Below are 18,535 nucleotides of genomic sequence, written 5' to 3'. Positions count from 1 at the left end.
AAAAAAAAAGTCAAGATTAATAAGGCATCTAACTTAAAATGGATTGATCCCAAATATTTTATAGACACTGTCCTTCCAGTGATAAAATATAAAAGAGTTTGAGCAATGCCAATTTAGAGAGTGCTTACCATTGTGTCAGTACTTCATTTTCACTTAATAGATTTTTTTACCTATGCTTTGTTTTAGATCTGAACAGGTTTCCTTTGACCTCAAAATCACTAGCGCAAGGGAAATTACTGTCTCATGAGAGCATCCCTCTTCTTTTTTTCCTGACGCACCGAATAATAAATACCGCCAAGGATTAAGAGTAGACATGGCCTGAGAAAGCCTGCTAAATGCTATTTTCTAACTGTTTAAAAAAAAAAAAAAAAGTCAGTCAAAGCATGCTAATCAAGCTGATTTTCTTACTAAAACAGAACTAGTTTGTGAGTGCTCTTTGAATGTCTCTTTTGCAGTTACTACTTAAATTTCAGGTTGGGCTCTACTTAGATTTGCTTTCTAACCCTGCTTTATATCATGCCCGGTTTGGGTCCCAAACACACACACAAACAAAACCCCTAAATTCAGAGTAATCAAAACAAACAGATACACACCCAGTTCCTCTGACTACCCTCCAACTCTCCCCCCTCCCCTTTCATGGGAAACTGGTTGATTGTAACGTGCTCTGAGTATAAAAAACATGAGAGAGCCTTTAACATAACAGAAGGGAGACTTCAGCCACTTTACTCCCCAGCACTGCAGCTCATCGCCAATTGAAGGAAAGAACGCTCTGGCTGTTGGGACTTTTAAATCTAGACTTAAAAGTTATTTGTTCTGTTTAGCATTTTAAAAATGATCCTATTAGGAATTGTATGTGCTTCAGTTTTAATTTTAACTCATAATGATTGTAAAGCACCCTGGGATGCTTGCATGGAGGGCGCTACAGAAACATAGGATTGTATTGTGTTCTAATATGCAATATTATTATGGGGGCTGGAGTTTCATCAAGGACAATTCATAAGGTTGCAGAATTCCTCCTTGTACGGAAAGTGGCAGACTTCTTTTAATAGTATTTTTCTTCCCCTCTGTATTCTTAAACATTTTCTTCTTTTGTCTTTATCTTTTTCTTTACTTCCTTCTTTTCTGAAAATATCAATTGTTAATCATCCTTTTTTTGGACGGATTCAGAATTTTGCTTTAGAAATGCTAATCAAATTTATCTTACTTAGAGAAGTTCAGAATATATGTTAAAAGTGAAGGAAAGACTGAAGCTTAACTTGGTTGTATCATCTGAGGTCCCATTCTTACTTGGGTTACCAAAATTAACAGTACTGAATCATTGGGGAACACAGATTGCTCCAAAACTTGTTCCACTTTCCGGGCATTCTAGCATTTATTCAGAAATTGTTCAAAACTTGTAACGAAATGGAAAAACTTGATGGAGAATAATAAAAGTGATTTCCCATGCATTGCAGTTCCTGACTCTGACAACATTTGCTGTTGTCAAGTAAGTTGAGTAGTGTCCTACTCTTAGCAACCCTGTACAGGGTTTGCCAGGGTAGTGCTTAATTTCTTTTTTTTTTTCTTAATGGAACTATTTCTTGAAATAGTAGATTTCTTCCGCAACTCTGTTCTGTTCTTTTTTCTTTGTGTGTTCTTGCTTTTTGCCATCACTTTAATTACTGAGGTAGTAGCATTACACTGGAATCAAGAATTTCAACTCTATCATTACCAACAAGTGGCAGTCCATGCCTCGGTTTCCTCATCTCTAAGGTTAAATGGTAATAGTACCAATTTCCCAGGATTATGCAGAGAATTAAATATATTAAATTGTACAACATTTAGAACTGAAGTAGTGCCTAGTTTTAAAGTATACATTTACTTTAGTTGTTTTTCTAAAATGTGAGGCTTATGAGTTTGAAATTGCACTTGTGGATGTCATGTGGTCTGAGACATTTTTGCTACATGTAAGATTTTGATGCAAGCTTTGCTTTTTTATGGAAACAATCGAGAGCTTTCCATTTGAAAAAAAAGAGATAGTATTAGAACTCATTCTAAACCTTAATAGGACGCTTTTAGCACCTTCATTAGAATTATTATGGTTCAATGTAAAGTGCAAGTGTAGGAGACTCAAGTGTGTCCTTTAAATAAATCCATTTGCAAGGTAAGTAGAGATGATAACTTACTCTAGACAGTGTCATGAGGCTCAAGATGTCTTATGGGACTATTCACGATACTTGCTTTTCTTAGTGTCCTTTCCTTTGATTCCCCTCCAGTTCCCAGAGCCCCAAACTCTGTCCTCCCTTTATGCGTCTATCGTTAACAGTTTCCATATGGCTCTGAAATCATCCGTGGACTAACTAGATCTTTTGTGTACAGTGTCATTGACTGTCCCAAAGAGGCCGAGTTTTTGTTTTGTTTTTTTTCCTTGGTCATCACAGTTACAGATCCTGGCACACAGTACTATCTCAGTAATATTTGTTAAACAGCCTCAGAGTATTTATGCCACATTTAATACAAGAAACTGTATTCTTAGTTCTATTAGTTGTAGTTTATAAAAATTCTTATCTATATTTCCCTACCTTGTAAAATACTGTTCCCGTTATACTTACTCTGAAATTCTACTTTAAATAATCAAGAGCAGATTACTTTGAATGTTCCAGATACTTTAAACTGTTCCATATTTTTGCGTATATTGCAGTGTTCTTGACTATTTGTACAAAACAAATTATTTGTAAGCAGAACAATAGTTTCGGCAGTACAAGGGGCCTAGAATCTAAAAAATGCTATAAAACACCTAATTATTCACCATTAAACACAAGCTTTGACAGCATGCACACATTTTTCTTTCACAAACAAACATATATTTTAACCTGGCTAATAGCTTCATCTTGTCTCAATTGCATGACATTGGAGACTTATACTTCTTTTACTGTGGCTTCCATTTGTCCATTTCCTTCTCATATTTAAAAATAAGAAGGGAAAATTTCACCAACAGAGAAAAATGATTTATAGGCAACAAGGTTGATGCTGCCAAAATGGAAATGCTAACAGTCAGTGCTACCCCACAGTAGCTCATGATGACGTCCATTCCTCAGTTGATCTTCTAAAGTCCACATTTGGCATTGGAGAGATGGTTTAAGGCTATAAACATATGATGTTTAAAAGTCAAATGTATAAAGGTCCACAATCACCTGAATTTAGAGAGAGCTGTGAGTATAGATAACATTTTAGCCTTTTCAGAACAGGTCTTCCGGATTCGCTGTGTCCACCCTGCGGCTTGAGCTCCAGCTTAGCCTGCCGCACATCCCTCCATGAGGGTCAATGTTCCTTACCTCATGAAGAGCAAAACTTACCCCACTACATTCCAGCCATCTTACCACAAATCTGAAGTTATTTTTCTACACTTATAAGGAATTTTCATAATATTGATGAAACCAGACAATTTTATTCTTCTCTATGTCCTGATCCAAAGGTAGCATTGGTTTATAATTTGTTCAGTAGACTTGGAAAATCTTGGCTAATGGCTATCAGTGAGCTAATAGAAATCAAGATGTCCTCTGGAGGCTTTGGTCAGATCTGAGTAGGGTCCATAGACCTATGGGTTTTGTGTGGCCTCTGAAAATATAAGCTAGTTCTAATAGTATTATGTGGAGAGTGCTTCCATAGGGTTCATGAAGTTCTCCCAAGGAAGATTCTGTGGCCCCTTAAAAAGTCGGGATTGTCATTCCTCTCAATTTTTAGGAAATGCTGGTTAAAATCTACTAGTATTCACTTGGAAAAACAATACAAAGAGGGAGTCTAAAATCTGCAGAGTTATAGAGCCTAATTTTAGTATCCATTTTTGGTAACGCCAACTGTTCAAATTATGTTGTTGTTAAGTGCTGTCGAGTCAGTTCAGACTCATTGTGACCCTGTATAGGGTTTCCAAAGAGCAGCTGGTGGGTTGAACCACTGACCTTGAGGTTAGCAGTCCAATGATGATCCTACAGCATCACACCAGGACTCTGTTCTTGTTAGTTCTTTCACTCTGATTTAAAGTTTTATTCAAAATTCCTTATTTAGAACCTTTAGAACATGTCACTTTGACATCTTCTTTCTCTTATTTCTGAACACAAATACTGGAAATTTTAATCTCTATAAAGGAGTGGAAGATTCAGCCATACAAGGACATCAGAGAGAGAATGAGCAACTTGCCTCCAAAATGTACAAATTGATCCAGAGTACATAAGAATTCAGAACCTTAGGACATAGTTTTTGCTATGAAATCAGTCAGATATAACTGATTGCATTAAGATTTGTCTAATGTAAAATTGTGATAATTCTATTTCGATTAGCCTAATGTTTAACTTGATGATGAGTATAATTTTAATAATCATATTATAAGCATTATGCCAAAGGGCTTTACCCTTCCTAAAAAGAAAATTTTCGTTGAAGTCATTTGCACAGTGACTGCCTGGTGATGTATATTACAAATGACTTCTTCAGTTGTTAAGGAAGACCCTATAGGACCTCTATTTAGGAAGATGCATAGCTTTCATAGACTCTAAAACTGTTAGAAGGGACCTCTGAGATTATCTAGTTCAATTTCCCATCATATTGCAAATGAACAAATGTAGGCCTCTGTGCAGTTAATTTGAAATATTACATGCCCTCAGAAATAATACATCCTTTAACAAATATTTTGTAATTTAAGCTTTTTACTGAACTATTCAATTGGATTGAATAAGAAGGTTTCAGTGCAGTAAAGGATCTAGAGTAGGTACTTCTACAATAGGACAGAAAAAAGAATCTGGGTAAAAGATATTATCTGGGCCTTATGTAAAATTACTTTAATTATACGGAAAAGTCGGATGAACTGTGGACCAACATTTTCTTTAAAAATTATGAACTGAATATTTAAGTAATTAAATAAAATCTGTGTGCTTTGAAATGATCACATTTTCATCTTTAGAAAATGTAAGGAAATTAAAACAGAATTGTGTGTGCTCTCTTTGTGATTCTTTTTGTATTCCTTGGAAGCTTTGTACTGAGTTTCCATTTTTAGTGCCATGCCAGGGTTACTTTGTACGAAGATGCCATTTTCAGCCACTGGGCTTGATTAAGATGGCAAGAGCCATAACTCTGACAATTGAAGTTTAAGTAAAATTTAGAAGTGATTAGTCTCCTCTCAACAAATTGAGATTCTGAATATGCCCCAGTTGTACCTCCCAAGAGAATAGCTTAGAAAGCAATAGAGGATCCAGAGGGAAAGATATGGGGAACAAGCGCAAACAGAATATTACACTTAAAAATCCTGCTATTTACTTCTCATAAATTGAAGGCCATTTCCCTTCATTCTCACCCCCAAATAGCAGATGGGGACTACCTGCTAATTTTCATCAAATCCTTTCCATGTCAATGACTCCTATGATATTGTTTAGAGCTTTTTTTTCTTTTTTCTTTTGCAGTACTTGGTATACTTTGGGATTCAAAGAAAGCACTGTTTTCTGATGTCTCTTAAATTGTATTTGAATATAGAGTTGATTCAGTTTAGCCTAGAGTTTAAGTTTAATCTGTAAGTTTTCTATGCACATATAAGCCAAATGCAGGCCATAAGTAGTGGAGAGAGACAAGTGTATCAGTGGTACTTCTCGAACAATCAAAACAAAAAAGGATAGAGAGCCAGTAGTTTGACAGATCGTTCAGTAAATGCTCATTTTATTGAAAATTATAAAAAGGTGCTTAATGTCTCAGTGTCATTAATACAATATATAAAAAGGTTACTGTCAGGATTTATGTTCCAGTCCTGAAAATTAACTGTAGGGCTTTATACTTCACTCTTTATAGACTGAGAAATTGAGGTTTTTGTATATACCTACTGCATGTGCAGACATTTATTTCAGAAGACCAAGTATTTTAGACTTGATGCCAAAGATGTTAGCAACACTGTGCTTTCACTTAAAACATGGACATTTATCTCTATATATTACATGTATGTATATGTACCATATGTGTACTGTTGGTAAGTGCCATTGAGTCGGTTCAGACCCACAGCGACCCTGTGTAGGGTTTCCAAGGAGCAGCTGGTGAGCTTGAACTGACGACCTTGAAATTCAAACAGCTCTGCTGTCTGACGCATTATCCCACAGTGCCACACCAGGACTCCCATATGTGTACTGCATAGAGGTAAATGTTCATTGAAATATATATATGTGTACATATATAGACTCCTGATGTGGTGCTGTAGAATCAGAACTGGACTGTGAACCACAAGGTAGGCAGTTCAAACCCATCAGCTGCTCCTTGGAAACCTTATACAGGGTTGCTGTGAGTCGGAACCGACTCGATAGCACTTAACAACAACATAACCACATGAACATGTGTGTGTGTGTGTATTTCTATATATATAATCTTGGTATGGCACTGCAAGAAAAGCAACAGACTACTAACCACAAGGTTGGTGGTTCAAACCCACCAGCCACTTTTCAGAAACCCTATATAGGGTTACTGTGAGTCAGAACTGACTTGACGGTACTTAGCAACAATTATAAACAGAATTGTGAAAGTCACCTTATAGAATTAAACCTGTGCAAGGTAATTTCCTTTGCTGTCTGTAAGACTATTCCAATTCAAAACATACATTCCTTCCTACAGAAAAAGATATTCAGGTTCCTTAGTTGAAATTAATTAGCATTCAGAAACCAGATAGCATGTTTTTGGGTATTCATGAGATCTCTGTTTGAAAAAAATGTTTTTAACTTGTAGAAATGTGTTGCAACACACAGATGGGAAGAAAAAGGAAAAAAAAAATCTCTTTAGCAAGCACTGTGTGTAAAAGGAATATTACATTTTGCACGCTCCTGATTGCTGTGTATAAACAGTTTTTGACATCTGTCTTTATAGTTTTCGAGGAGAGGAAGACTTTGTTAAAAGAATCATTTTTATACAGCAGTCACCATTTCAGTCTTGCTTTACCTGTATTATGAAAGCAGATGGTCTGCATGTCTTTTGAATATTTATAACTATCAAAAACAATCTCTTGCTATTCACCCTTAGGCTTATGAGATGTCAGGACTGTTCTGGTTGAAAAAAATCATCTTGGGTGTTTACAGAAAGAGGATTACATTAAGCTGAAATGACTATACATTTTCCAGTTTAATATTTGTCCATCAGCTGTTTAATCGTATTTAGATAATTGTGTAAATAAGATGTTGTAGCCCTTGCCCCCTCTACTGATGGAGCTTGAAAGCTTTAAACATGGGTGAGCTACCATTTTGTAGATGCTCTTACTACCTCCTCCCACCATGGTTAAACAATCAGCAAGTCCTTGGTAAGTTTTGATCATGATATCACAGTGTCATTTAAAAAAAAAAAGGAGTGCTTGAAAAGCCCCTATAGAGATCATATGAAATGCAAGGGAACTGCTGGCTTCCAGTTCAGACTATTTAGTATATTACTATGTATTGTAATATGCAAATATGGTCTGACACTTCACTTACCCTTTAAAGATGGCATGTTGTGCTCTATTCTTTATGAGCTTACACAGCTTTGAGGATATTTTGGAAAACTTTTGGTATAGTGGGGGTTAACTGTTTTTTGACTGGAAGCTGAGCAATCAGAGATAACAGATTTTGCTGTGGTTGGTTGATTTGGCAGAAAAGCATGAACAGTTTTGGTTTAAATGATTGAATAACCTGATTAGCATTGTTTTGGGGTGGGTTTTTTTTTTGTTGTTGGTGGTGGTGTTATTGTTAAAGGCACAACAAAGCAGTTTTAAGGGTAATCAGATCACTGCCTTTCCCTAGTAGATGAACCTTTTTTTGAACACGTCTCACCTCTCCCCAAACCACTTAATTGGCTACTAAGATGACCAAGTGGCAAAAAATGCAGCCATTTCTCTTCAATTTCTAAAAATGTTATCAATGTATACCTACAGAGTATGTGATTTTTTTAGCTGGCATTTGAAAAAAAAAATAAAATGTTTTGAAGAATTATGTAGCCTCAACTTAATTCCTTGTTGATTTTTTGTTGTTTAAGTTCCAGTGAGAAACCTGCAGTATTTTAGATCAAAGGTTCAGAATGTGCATAACTATATCTAAGTCAGGCTTTAGAAAAATTCCACCCTTACCTTTTCACAATTAGAAAGGTTATAAATAATGTATTTGGCTGAAAAGGAAGCTCAGCCTGTGGCAGATGGTATCATTCTAGAGTACTGGGGTTTCTGTGAAGATGGCATTCTTTCAGATCGGAACTTCAGCAGACTCTCAGAAAGAACCGAAGCTCCTCATAGGGAGTAGACATGTGCTTTATGGATCTTAGAAAAGCTTACAACTTGGCTCCTAGGATGAGAATATTGTGTCACACTGGGGTTATGAGACCCACAGCCAATTTCTGCCGACTTTATATTCTGTTTCCTAACACTGAAAAGCTGTGGCCTGTTTATTGATTGGGGCACTGAGTAGCGTTTGAACTTGGGATTTTAGCCGACTGTGTTTTGTCAGCCTGATTATTTTATTTATGTTTTACACAGACTGGCCATTGGATAGGAAAACTTGCAATGCAAGTTGTGCCTTTTTCAAAGTGCTTTGGAGAGCTCGTATAAATAGACAGAGAGAGAGAGAGAGAAAGAACTGGAATAACATACCCACCAAGCTCTGCGACTTCCGAGACATCTGTGTGGATGTTTTTGAAAAACCTGGGAAAGGCTCTCTTGCAAATTAATGAACAAAGGTCCTTTGAAGCTATGATTTATATTGTGACAGCTAAAAGTGATGGATTTAAAAGATTCATATGGCAATTAAGCTGTACCTGCCTTTGACCTTTAAAAAAAAAGGGGGGGGGGAAAAAAAGGGCTTTTTTGGTGGGGGTTTTTCTGGTGATCTACAGTAATGACTTGATTCAACGACTCATTATTGACCTCCTAATATGTGTCCAGCCCTGTGATTAGTGTGTGCTGTATTAAATAAGACCTAAGGTTCACAGTCCAGCAGAAAATAAAGAGCTTAATGAGTGCTGTGGTGTGCTTTACACAGGATGCTGTGAGCAGGTAGTGCAGTATGCAGGATGCTGTAGTTTGTGCCATGTGCAGGTAGTGCTGTATGCTGGGTGTTTGGGGAGAGTCAGGAAAGGCCTTACACAGAATCAGTGATACCCGATATGTATCCTGAAGAATTAGCACCTGTAAAATTGCAACGGGACAAGGCAGAGGTCAGCTATCCAGCTTATAAGAGTGGATTGTGTCTTCTGTGATCTCAGCTATCAGATAGCTGCCAGCTTCTGAACATCCCACTAAAATGGAATATTGCAACAAATAGAAACACCCTTTTCCTTGGCGTAATCCCTTACTATCCCTTGACCCAACTTGAAACTCAATAATTTATTATGTTCTTTGTTCTTCATAAGAAAATTTATTTGACTTAAAATATTACACTTGAAAATCTTATCCAATTTTTCTGTTATTTAAAGCAGTCTTTCGACTGATCTGAAATGCAATCATATAGTAAAAGCTTAATGAGGAGGAGGAGGAGGAGTTAGTTGGAATAATTAACATCTCTCGAGTCCATACTGTTTTGTTCTAGGTTCTGTGCTAATTGTGTAGCTTGCATTATTTTATTTATTTTCTGCCTTTCCTAGTAGAATATATAAACTCCATGAGAATAAATGGTATGTCTCATCAAGTCGTTATTTATCTAGTGACTAGTCCAGTGCATAGCACGTATTAGGAGATCAGTAAGTATATGTTGATGGATTATCCAAACAACCCCATATGGGAATTTGATCATATAATGATCAATTAATTTGTCCAGGGTCACACTGTCAGTGTGTGACAATCTTAGATTTGAATGAAGATTTATTTGATCAAATGAACATTTTGTTCTTATTTAATATATGCCAGGCATTGGGTTGGATAAATAGTATGAATCGCAAGACTTGCATGAATTTTTAACCTAATACAATAATTTTAAACCAATGTTTGGGCTTTGTTCTGTTGCTCTTTTGCCTGACATTAAGAATCCTAAGCCTCTCTCCTTAACAGCACACTTAGCCCACACTCTACAGATCCCTACCACCTGAGAAAATGTTGACCAACTTGAATTTCTGTTATTTATATTATCAAAACTGTGTTTCTTTATGACTTTCCAAATTTAATATTGCAGTGCTGAAAATGGTCTTTCAGATGTCATGTGACCCCACAAGACTCTGAAATCTTTTCTGCCCTTGAAACTCATCAGTTTAATTCAGACGCCACACTTAAAACTTTCAGTATGGATTTCACGACAGTGGTTGAAAGAAAGCTTCTCTTGCAATGGCTAAATGAGAATGTAGTTATACAGATTATTGCAAGTTGTTCAAATAAAAATAGAGTTGGCCCTAAATTACCTTGCTTATGGTCTATTTCTCAATCCCTCCAAAACAATGAAAGGGAATACAAGAATTATTTTACTTATGTATCATACCTGTGGATTACCTTTTAATTACGTCTTACTTAGGCTAAAATTTACATTAACCTGAGTTCCTTAAACATACTCTGTTTGAAAGAGTAGAAAACATCAGAGAGTCACTTAAGGAAAGATGCCTACCAATTTAGGGTTAAACAAAAGTAGTGGGATGCTTTGCTGATCATGCACATATGGATATTATTTTTCACATAATGAACTTCATAGCACTATTACATAGGGGCTCTAGTTTTATGAAAATATTTCTACCTTACTAATTTTTTTGCACACTGTATCTTCTTTCCTCTTTACCTCTCTATCTTTTTCATTCTTGGTGGATTGAATCACATAAATGTCTGTTTATATGCCTGCTTCCCAATAGATAGTAAGCTGCTTATTATCAGAGGCTATGTCTCATTTGATTTTGTAACCCATTGTAACTGTGCAAAGAGAAAATTTACATAGGTTAACAGCGCAAATTTCACAATTAATCTATTGGCAAAACTGGTGAAGTAGACTGGATGCTAGTCAAAAACTTCAAAAAATGTATATACCCCATACCTTTCTACATCTAAAATATATATGAACCATTATATTGGCTTTAAGGAACTGCCAGAATGTCTAGGCATAAGACTAATCATTATTTTTAAAATATTGAACCAAAGTGGAAGAATATCAACTGCCATCCATTTTCAGACTCACCGCTATCCATCAGCAATCTCTCAATAGTTTTATTAGTGTCCAATTTTATTGATCCGTTATTAAAATAGAGTAAGTGTGATTGAAACTGACAGATTGGTAACTGGATCAGGTAATCTTCTGGCTCTGGTTTTGGCAACCTTAGTAAGTATCTTTTTGCACTGTGAACTGTAGAAAGCTCTTAGTGAAATTGCCAGTTATTGGGTTAATGGCAGAATATCATGAGCACATTCAGTGTCTTTTTAGAGAAATAAAATGTGCAATTGACGATCAAGTAGAATGTGTCAAGAAAAAAAACTACAATGCCTCTTTGGGGTTATAGTTGTGCTTTACTTAAATACTACATTCTAGCATATCCTTCACTGAAAGTTTTTCCAAAATCCCCCAAATATACATGACCCCCAAAATATACATATCACTGAAATGTGTGCATGATACAAAATTAACATTGATAATGGATTTACAGGAGGAATCAGTAATCATCGAAAGTGCTTTAAATTAGAAGTCACTTAAAAAAGATAATGATAAAAATAGTTTTGTCCCCAATCTGGGTTTTCTGGTTGTTCACCACTTCCTAGAACAGTGGTGCCTCCTGTAAACTCTTTCACCATAGACCAACTGAAGTTTGAAATACAATTTTTTATGTTTCTTTACATTGGAATAGGGGATGGGTTGATGTTTCAAAGTCTATTTGTTTTAAGATTCAACAGGAATATCATTTAACTGCTACTAGAGTGTGGGCAATACAGTTAAAATGAACCTTGAGTTACGACACTGAAATTAAGGGGAGAAAACACTTTATTTTATTGAAAATAAGTTTAAAAGAAAATTTTCTAGTAATACATCAAGGAGCTTTGGTAGCATAGTGAATTTTGAGCTGAATTGGTAACCACAGGTCAGTGGTTCGAATCTACTACCCGCTCCGTGAAAGAAAGATGAGGCTTTCTGCTTCCGTAAGATTACAGTCTCTATGAATTGGAACTGACTCCACAGCACATAACCACCACCATATAAAAGAAACATGTATTTAAAATGTTGTTGTTAAGTGCTATCGAGTCAGTTCTGACTCATAGCAACCCTATATGAGGTTTCCAAGGAGCAGCTGGTGACCTTGAACTTCTGACCTTGCAGCTCAAACCAACTTTGCGGTTCAAATCGACCTTGCAGTCCAGTGTATTAACCCACAACACCACACCAGGACTCCACTTAAATTGCAGATTGTTTGTCTCCAGACTTTTGTGTAAAGCAAGACAAGAACAAATTACAAAAATATAGGTCATTTTATTTTTTTGTTGTATCCTGGAGAAGTTTAGCATTCATGAAGTATGTATGTTTTAAGTTGTTGTTAAGTGCTGCCGAGTCAGTTCTTACTCATAGTAATCCTGTATAGTATTTCTGAGGAATGGCTGATAGGTTTGAACCACCAATCTTGTTCTTCACAGTCCAGTGCTTATCCTATAGCACCACACCAGGAGTCCTTTTAGTTGTTAGGGTCAGTTTAAAATTCAGAATTAAAGTTTTATTATACGAAGCTAGCATTAAAATTGCAGAACTAGATTTCCTTCACCAGAGTTTGTTTTTACTTAAAAGTGGTCAGTCAACTTTTGAACAACTTTCATGTACCTCCAAGGCATATCCAAATAAAAGTAATAGAAAATGTAAGCTGTGTTTCCCAGATTTTAACATGCACATGAATCCCCTGAGGATTTTGGCTAAAATTCAGGTCCTGAATAAATAGGGCTGCAGGAGGGCCCAAATTCTGCATTTCTAACAAGTGTCTAGAAGTTGCTGATACTATTGGTCTCTGGAACATACTTTGAGTAGCAAGGATGTAGAATACACTTACTAAACCTGGAAGTTGCGTTTATTTATAAATTGTAGTCATAAAGTCATGTTCACGTAAGATATATTGGAACCTGTGGAAGTTTGTCAGCCTAGAAATAAGATGACGTTGATAGAGATTTCATAAATGTGAGAGCAAAGTCTATGGGGTGATAACTTTAAACTGGTCTCAATGGGCTTTCTACTTAAATAAACATTTGATGATCTATGTAGTGAAGTTTAAGATGTTGAGGCTTTAGGCTAAAGTGTAAACAAAATGCATTCAGTATACTCAGTTGATTAAAAAATATTTGTATATCCAGTTCCCACAATTGCAGTATTTTCTGTGTTCCATCTTGTGCTGCTATGTATTACAAATGCTCTTCCCCCCCTTCATGCAGAGTATGATTTCTTCCATTGTGAACAGCACTTACTATGCAAATGTCTCAGCAGCAAAATGTCAAGAATTTGGAAGGTGGTACAAACATTTCAAGAAGACAAAAGATATGATGGGTAAGCAAAAAACCCTTGAAGCAGTGGCTACATACCATTACGTGTCATTTGGGGGTTTATCAAAGTCACATCTAAAGCCAGGTCTTTTGATTGCCCAATTAGAGATCAATTTAGAATGTTTCTTTGGGGGGTGGGGAGTGGGTATGAGTATAATGAGATAATTAAATTCAATAAATGTTTGTGTTTAAATCAGCCAAACTGACTTGGTTGTCAGACATGCAGGAAATCTAGGCGTGAGGAGGGGAGCTGTCATTTTTTAACATCTGAGTAAAGACCTAACCAGGCCTTGAATAACTAATATTAACTGATTCCTCACAGAGGTAAATATCAAACATTTAGGTTTTTGTTTTTGAGAGACAAAGTACCTATTTTCATTCCCAATTTTTTAAGGAAAAATATAGTTTCCACATTGGAAATCATGTGACTTTTATAGCACTAATCATATCCTCACCCCCACCCCACCCCCCCAAATGCATAAAGATATTGGTAAGTTTTGCTTTACCAGCCATATTTGGGGGGGGCGGGAGTTACATGGTTTTTAAACATTTAATCCTACTATTGCCCCCTGATATATATCCTACCTTAACATGTAATTTTAGATCAATATTTGTGACATAGGAAATGCATTAAAATTATCTGCAGTGTAAAATGACAGATAAAAGTTGTATGTTATACGTAAGCATTTTGATTATGACATTTTCTCCCTAATGAGTTTGTTAGTGTTTTCAAAAGGAGACACTGTGATTAAGGTTAATGTTTTAATTTCTATTAATGTTTCCTTTCCCATAGTAATACCTTCTAAACAATGTCTCTTAAAATAATATTAGAATAGAATGCTTAATATTTATGCCATTATGCCATGTTTTAAATCTATCTCTGTTTACCTCTGTTAAATTCATTTAACACTAATAACTTTTTCTAAAGGTTTTAAGAGGTAAGAGAGCCTGAAAGTTGAGCATGTTTTAGCTTGTAATACTTGAACAAAAACTATCCGTCTAACAAAACCGATTGCTTGCCTTTTATAGCATAAGGCTGTAATGAAGACAGTACATCATTTTTGGACTAATTGCTTGAATTACTAGTCTCTGTGAATGGCTCACTTGGGCTGATATCACTGGTAGAAACTGAAGGATTCTTCCCCAATTCTTAGTTATATTTTTCATATATCCATGACTACCGCAATTTGATAAAATCTTCTAAATATGAAACCAGAAAATTTAATGAAAAGAGATACAGTGATTAAACATGGAGCCTGCCAGTCAGTACCTGTGAAGATAGGGTATAGTATTTGGAGAGCGTTCCCTCTCTAACCTCCATGCTTAGCTTTTCCAGTCAAGAGTCAAACCAGTTTCTTCATTGCAACCACAAAGAATTTGACGCACGTAGAGCTGAGGCTTAGCCAATCCACATGAGTGATCTAGCCAAGAGAGAAGCATTCATCCTGGGTAGATGGGAACCAATTGCAAAATTGTCACACCATCACTCTGTACCAGAACAGCTCCCACCTCTTCCTCTCAAGATGGTTTTTAGCATGGTTATAGCCATGTCTTCTGGAAAAAATAATTGTATCTTAGCAATACTGGCTATGCCGACTTGCCACACAGTAAATTATTAGCTTCACTCTAAGAAATGTTTACAGGTGTACCTCCCTCCCATAGTAATTGGAATTAAATGAAATAAGCCCTATAAAAATGTTCAACACAGTGCCCAATATGCACATTGTTGTTGTTGTTGTTAAGTGCCGTCGAGTCGGTTCCGACCCATAGCGACCCTGTACAGGGTTTCCGAGGGTGTAAATCCTTACGGGAGTAGAAAGCCTCATCTTTCTCCCGCGGAGCAGCTGGTAGTTTCGAACTGCTGACCTTATGGTTCGCAGCCCAATTCGTAACCACTACGCTACCAGAGCACATAGTGGTTATTATTTATTATTATCATAGTTAGTCTTTTTTTATTATATTGAATCTTTGTAGTCACTGCAAGGTAAAAATTGAACAAACTTAACATTTTATATCTTCTCTTCTAAATCTGTTGCCAAGAGTAATAACAGTTAACGCTTATCAGGAAAAAATATTTGTAAATTTGTTTTTTTTTTTGGTTGGATACTTATTTTAGTTGAGTATTTTCTTAGCTCAGCTAACTGGTTCTAGTTGCCATTAAGCAAATGACATTCTTCTAAAGAAGCCATTTCTTTAAAATAAGCATCATTGCTTATAAGCCTTCTTGGAGTAATCAGTGAAAGTGAGTAACTTTCAGTTAAGTTGAACCCAGTTAAGTTGTTGCATTGTATTTGAAAAGAATTGAGTTTATGCATTAAATATAAGACACATTAATATAAATCAGATCAGTGGTATTTGTCTCTTTTCATACTGGGTGGAATTGTGCAGAGCCAGAAAAGAAAAATGTATGAGTTCCATCTTGAAATTCTCTTGGTTTAATAGGATCTCGGTTGCATCTTGTGCCCACTTCTCTTTTTACTTAGAAAGCAGGCAAAAATGCTTATTGATACTCACCAGTGTTGGCATAACCTGATTTTGCTTTCTGTCCACTTCAGTTGAAATGGATAGTCTATCTGAACTATCCCAGCAAGGCGCCAACCATGTCAATTTTGGCCAGCAGCCGGTCCCAGGGAACACAGCCGAGCAACCTCCATCCCCCGCACAGCTTTCCCATGGCAGCCAGCCCTCTGTCCGGACCCCTCTTCCGAACCTGCACCCTGGGCTTGTATCAACGCCCATCAGTCCTCAGTTGGTCAACCAGCAGCTGGTGATGGCTCAGCTGCTAAACCAGCAGTATGCAGTGAATAGACTTTTAGCCCAGCAGTCCTTAAACCAACAATACTTGAACCATCCTCCCCCCGTCAGCAGATCTATGAATAAGCCTTTGGAGCAACAGGTTTCAACGAACACAGAGGTGTCTTCCGAAATCTACCAGTGGGTACGTGATGAACTGAAACGAGCAGGAATCTCCCAGGCAGTATTTGCACGTGTGGCTTTTAACAGAACTCAGGTTAGTTTTGTTCTGTTTATAAAATGGTTCTTCTCTCTCTCCTTTTTTCTTAGTCGTATATATCCTCATGTTTATGCTTTTACTATATGCTAGCAGTTTAAGTATTTTTTATCATGTGATCATATTGTCTATTCCTGGTAATGCTTCAATTTTATCACTTATCCTCTATCCAGATCACTTGTCTTCCAAGGGAAAGCTATGTACAAATTATTCCAGATTCAGGGGACTTGAAAGAATAAATGATATGAAAAATACTTTATACTGTCATTACTTATGCTTTTTTAGATCATGGATTTGTAGGCTGTTAGCATTAGGTGGTTGAGAAAAGTTCCATGACTTGTGGTGGTATTGCAGGACTCTAGCTATGTTTTTGTGATTCATGTTACCACTTCCAAGGTCTACTATGACAAATGGTGGTTTTAAAGGGCAGAAGTTTATATCTCACAATTCTGGAAGCTAAAATTCAAATCAAGGTCTTGACTGTATTGACTCCTGTCTCTCCTAGTTTCTGGTTGTTGTTGTGAGGTGCCGTCAAGTCAGTTGCAACTCAGCAACTCTGTATAGAGCTTCCAGTGAGCAACTGGTGGATTTGAACCATTGACCTTATGGTTAGCTATCCTCTGCTTGTCCTATAGCACCATGTTGTTGTTGTTGTTGTTTAGTACCATGGAGTCGGTTCTGACTCATAGCGACCCTGTGCAGGGTTTCCGAGGCTGTAAATCTTTACGGGAGCAGAAAGCCTCATCTTTCTCCCACGGAACAACTGGTAGTTTCGAACTGCTGACCTTGATGTTAGCAGTCCAATTCGTAACCACTACGCTACCTGACGGTTGGCAGTTCAAAACTACCAGCTGTTCCTCAGGAGAAAGATGAGTCTTTCTGCTCCTGTAAAGATTTATAGCGTCGGAAACCCTGTGCAGGGTCACTATGAGTCAGACCCGACTCCTTGGCACATAACAATAATAGTACCATACCTGCTGGTAATCCTTGATATTCCTGAGCATGCCCATTCATTCGTTCATCTGCTATGTGCTTCTCAGTGCTGTCTTCCTTCTCTGTGTGTGTGTCCTTGTGTGATGTATGTACTCTTTTAATAATCTTATCACTGAAACTTGATTAGGTTTAAGACCCAACCTACTCTGGTTTCCCCTCAATAACATGACAAAAAAAAAGCTCCTGTGTCCCACCGAGACATATTTATTGGTTTGTTGTTGTTGTTGTTAAGTGCCATCGAGTCAGATCCTACCCATAGCGACCCTGTACAGGGTTTCCAAAGCTGTAAATCTTTACGAGAGCAGAACACCTCATCTTTCTCCCATGGAGCAGCTGGTAGATTCAAACTGCTGAGCGTGAGGTTCGCAGCCCGATTCGTAACCACTACGCTACCAGAGGTGTTAAAATTTTAAAACATATTTTATTCAGGAGGAGGGGGCACACACTTGAATCCCTGACACCACCTGTATAAAATACAAGTATATTCATGTGCTCTGTGGAAGTTATCCTACAATTAAAAAAAACAAAAAACTCTTGGGGATGCATTAGCAATTTCTAGCATTTAACCTTATGTGGCCATTTTGGGAAAACAGTAATATGGCTAATTAGCATAAACTGTTTCTCAGCTTGGCCTTCTCCCACTTTACAGTATTGCTAATATTCTTCCAAACCTCATTCTTTAGAAAAGGGTTATAAATTTTTTCTGCCAAAATTTATAACATCATTCGCAGGCTGTACGAAAATATCAACTTAAAATTTAGCCTGCTCTATGTAGTGGTGGTTGTTAAGTGTCATCCAGTCGGTTCCAACCCATAGCAACCCTATATATGGTTTCTGAGAAGCGGCTGGTGGTTTGAACTGCTGACCTTGTCTTTCAACCTGACCTTGCAGTCTAGTGCATTACCCTGATAAGGATAAGCACTTGGCCTCAAGGTCAGTTTGAACAGCAATGTCAGACCCCATACAGAGTCACTATGAGTAAGAACCAGCTCCAGGGCATGCCGCCACCACCTTAAGGTCTCCTGGATAAGCACTGGACCATAGGGTCATTATGAGTCTGGAGTTGTCTTGATCCACGCAACAACACAGCAACAACATAGAGCCTA

General features: G+C 37.0%; 1 protein-coding gene across 4 annotated transcripts in view; it reads left to right on the top strand.

Annotated features, from left to right (window-relative positions):
• The window catches only part of SATB1 (SATB homeobox 1), a 112,970-nt gene that overhangs the window by 35,483 nt on the left and 58,952 nt on the right, over positions 1 to 18,535 (top strand). For all 4 annotated transcript variants that reach the window (XM_006874241.1, XM_006874242.1, XM_006874243.1 and 1 more), the window contains 2 exons: positions 13,319 to 13,430; positions 15,982 to 16,436. In XM_006874241.1, the coding sequence (XP_006874303.1) occupies positions 13,319 to 13,430; positions 15,982 to 16,436 (567 nt within the window). The remainder of the gene's footprint in view (positions 1 to 13,318; positions 13,431 to 15,981; positions 16,437 to 18,535) is intronic.

Source organism: Chrysochloris asiatica, unplaced genomic scaffold (assembly GCF_000296735.1).
Source record: "Chrysochloris asiatica unplaced genomic scaffold, ChrAsi1.0 scaffold00267, whole genome shotgun sequence".
NCBI classification, from domain to species: domain Eukaryota; kingdom Metazoa; phylum Chordata; class Mammalia; order Afrosoricida; family Chrysochloridae; genus Chrysochloris; species Chrysochloris asiatica.
The sequence above is the reverse complement of the archived record's forward strand: the minus strand, read 5'-3'. Positions and strand labels throughout refer to the sequence as shown.